At 62.1% G+C, this 1,959-nt stretch overlaps 1 protein-coding gene across 1 annotated transcript in view; it reads right to left on the bottom strand.

Annotated features, from left to right (window-relative positions):
* Window positions 1-1,959, bottom strand: part of CBX4 (chromobox 4) — a 21,520-nt gene that overhangs the window by 1,878 nt on the left and 17,683 nt on the right. The window contains exon 9 of the mRNA XM_007462388.1: window positions 1-28. Coding sequence (XP_007462450.1) covers window positions 1-28 — 28 coding nt within the window. The remainder of the gene's footprint in view (window positions 29-1,959) is intronic.

Genomic DNA, 1,959 nt, shown 5'->3' with positions numbered 1-1,959 from the left:
ATATCCCATCAGCTGCTCCTGCCGTTCCCTGGGGAGAGGGAACAGAAGGCAGTGCTATTAGCCTCAGAGTCACCTCCCTCCTGCTATGCCCCAGCCTGCGTGATGCCCCCACTTTGGTGAGCAGCAGGGCCAGCAAGAACCGGAGGGATCAAGAGCTCACGGCAGAAGATTGCCTCGACTGCCACTTGGGTGCCTCGGTCCAGCCCAGAGTCCCGCTTTACACCCACACGAACCCCTATCTGCCCAAGGGGTCTTCTCCGAAGGTCTCCCCCACCTCAGATGTCCATACCTGAAGCAGGCCCCCACACAGCCCTGCCTCTTTGCCTGCAGCTTGGGGCTGGGCGGCTTGGCACTGGGGTCCACAGCCTTGGGCCCGGGGCCCTGCACAAAGTGCACTGGGCTTCGGGGTCCAGGGGATGCAAACAAGTCCAAATGAGGTGTGCGTCCACCCTGGGCCTCCCCGTCAGAGGCACGGGATGCTAATGACCTCATTAAGATTCAGATAACGAGGGCCGCCGGCAGAAGGGAGGACTCGGTTCCTTAAAGGCCGGGCACTAAACAGGGGGAGGGGCTGCGCCCTTGTTTACACAGCGGCAAATGAGCCAATTAGGGGCTAGGGGCGGGGGCCCGACGCCTACGCCAGGGCCTGGCCAGGTTCGCAGCCACCTGGTGAACCGGCTCTAGCAAGGCCTGGGCAGAGCTGCTGGGCGGGGCGACACGCAGAAGCACCGCCTCCTCCACGAGCCCGGGTTCCTAGCCTCGCCTGATTTCCAAATTATTAATAAAGCCCATGGCGGTGGCGGTGGTCAATACAGCTGCCAGGCTTCCGCCTGCGGGCTGGTGGAGGGTGACTTGAGGCTGGGGGGAGGATGATCCTAGCACTGCCCAGCTCTCTATGGGAGAAGGGAGTGACTCTCCAGCGCTGGCCAAAGTTGCAAACCATTCCCGGGCCAGAAATCCGCTCTCCAGCGACCCTAGGCGACCCCCGCCCCCACCCTTGGGCGAACCCAGGGGAGTTCCACCATGCCTGGGGGCCCGGGCCGGGGCCTAACTCCAAAGTTGCATGGCATTGCAACAGCCTGCGTTTTAAGTCTTTGGGGACCCATTATGCAACATGGCATCAGCCGCTGACATGGTTATAGGGTGGTGAACTCCCAGGTGGAACCTGGACAGGATCCCTTCTCGGTGCCCCCCTACATCGCAGGAGAGCAGCTTCCCTGCTGGTCGCTTGTTCCAAGGGTCTAGAGTTTACAGTTTTAGCGCCAAACGCGCCACAGGAAATAATGCAAAATAAAAGGGGGAGGAGGGATGGAAGGCAGCGGTGTGGCCCAGCTCCGCGGGCTCTTGCCGCTCCTCCCCTCCTCGATCGCCCTTCCCCCTTCTGTCCTCCCCGAAACAGAGAACTGCAGCCACCGGCGGTGAATCCAGCTGCAGCAGCTGCAGCGTGACAAGCATCTGTGCCCACGATGAGCCCCTCGTCAGAAGCCACCCCTCCACCACCAGGCAGTGCCCATCCCACACCCTTTGGGCCAAGCTCCCCCTGCCCTGAGAATAGGGTCCAGACCCACCAAGCAGCCTAGTGGGAGGTGTGAAGGGCACGCCGCTGCAGAAAGAATCTGCCCCCTGCCAATCCCAAGCTCCCTGGGGGGTGAGTGTGGCAACTTAAGGCCTTGTCAACTTTTCTCCAGTCCCCAACAGGTTAAGTTCAGTTCCGTGACGTCCGGTGGTTTCACAATGCCAGCTCCCTTGGAGCTGCCCCGAGAGTTGCCCGTGCCAAGCGGCCAGTGGCAGCAGGAAAGCAACACCTAGGCTCAGGGGGTGGGGCTTCAAGGTAGCGAAAGGAGGGGGGCCGGCAGGGAACCAGGCACAGCCCCAACTTCTCCGCGCAGCTGTAGGGCCACCCGCACGCACCCTTCCCAGTTTCCCCCAGACACAGCCTCTCCTTCTCCGGCCCTGCCC

This window comes from Lipotes vexillifer, unplaced genomic scaffold, assembly GCF_000442215.2.
Source record: "Lipotes vexillifer unplaced genomic scaffold, Lipotes_vexillifer_v1.1 scaffold1691, whole genome shotgun sequence".
In the NCBI taxonomy this organism is placed as follows: domain Eukaryota; kingdom Metazoa; phylum Chordata; class Mammalia; order Artiodactyla; family Lipotidae; genus Lipotes; species Lipotes vexillifer.
The sequence above is the reverse complement of the archived record's forward strand: the minus strand, read 5'-3'. Positions and strand labels throughout refer to the sequence as shown.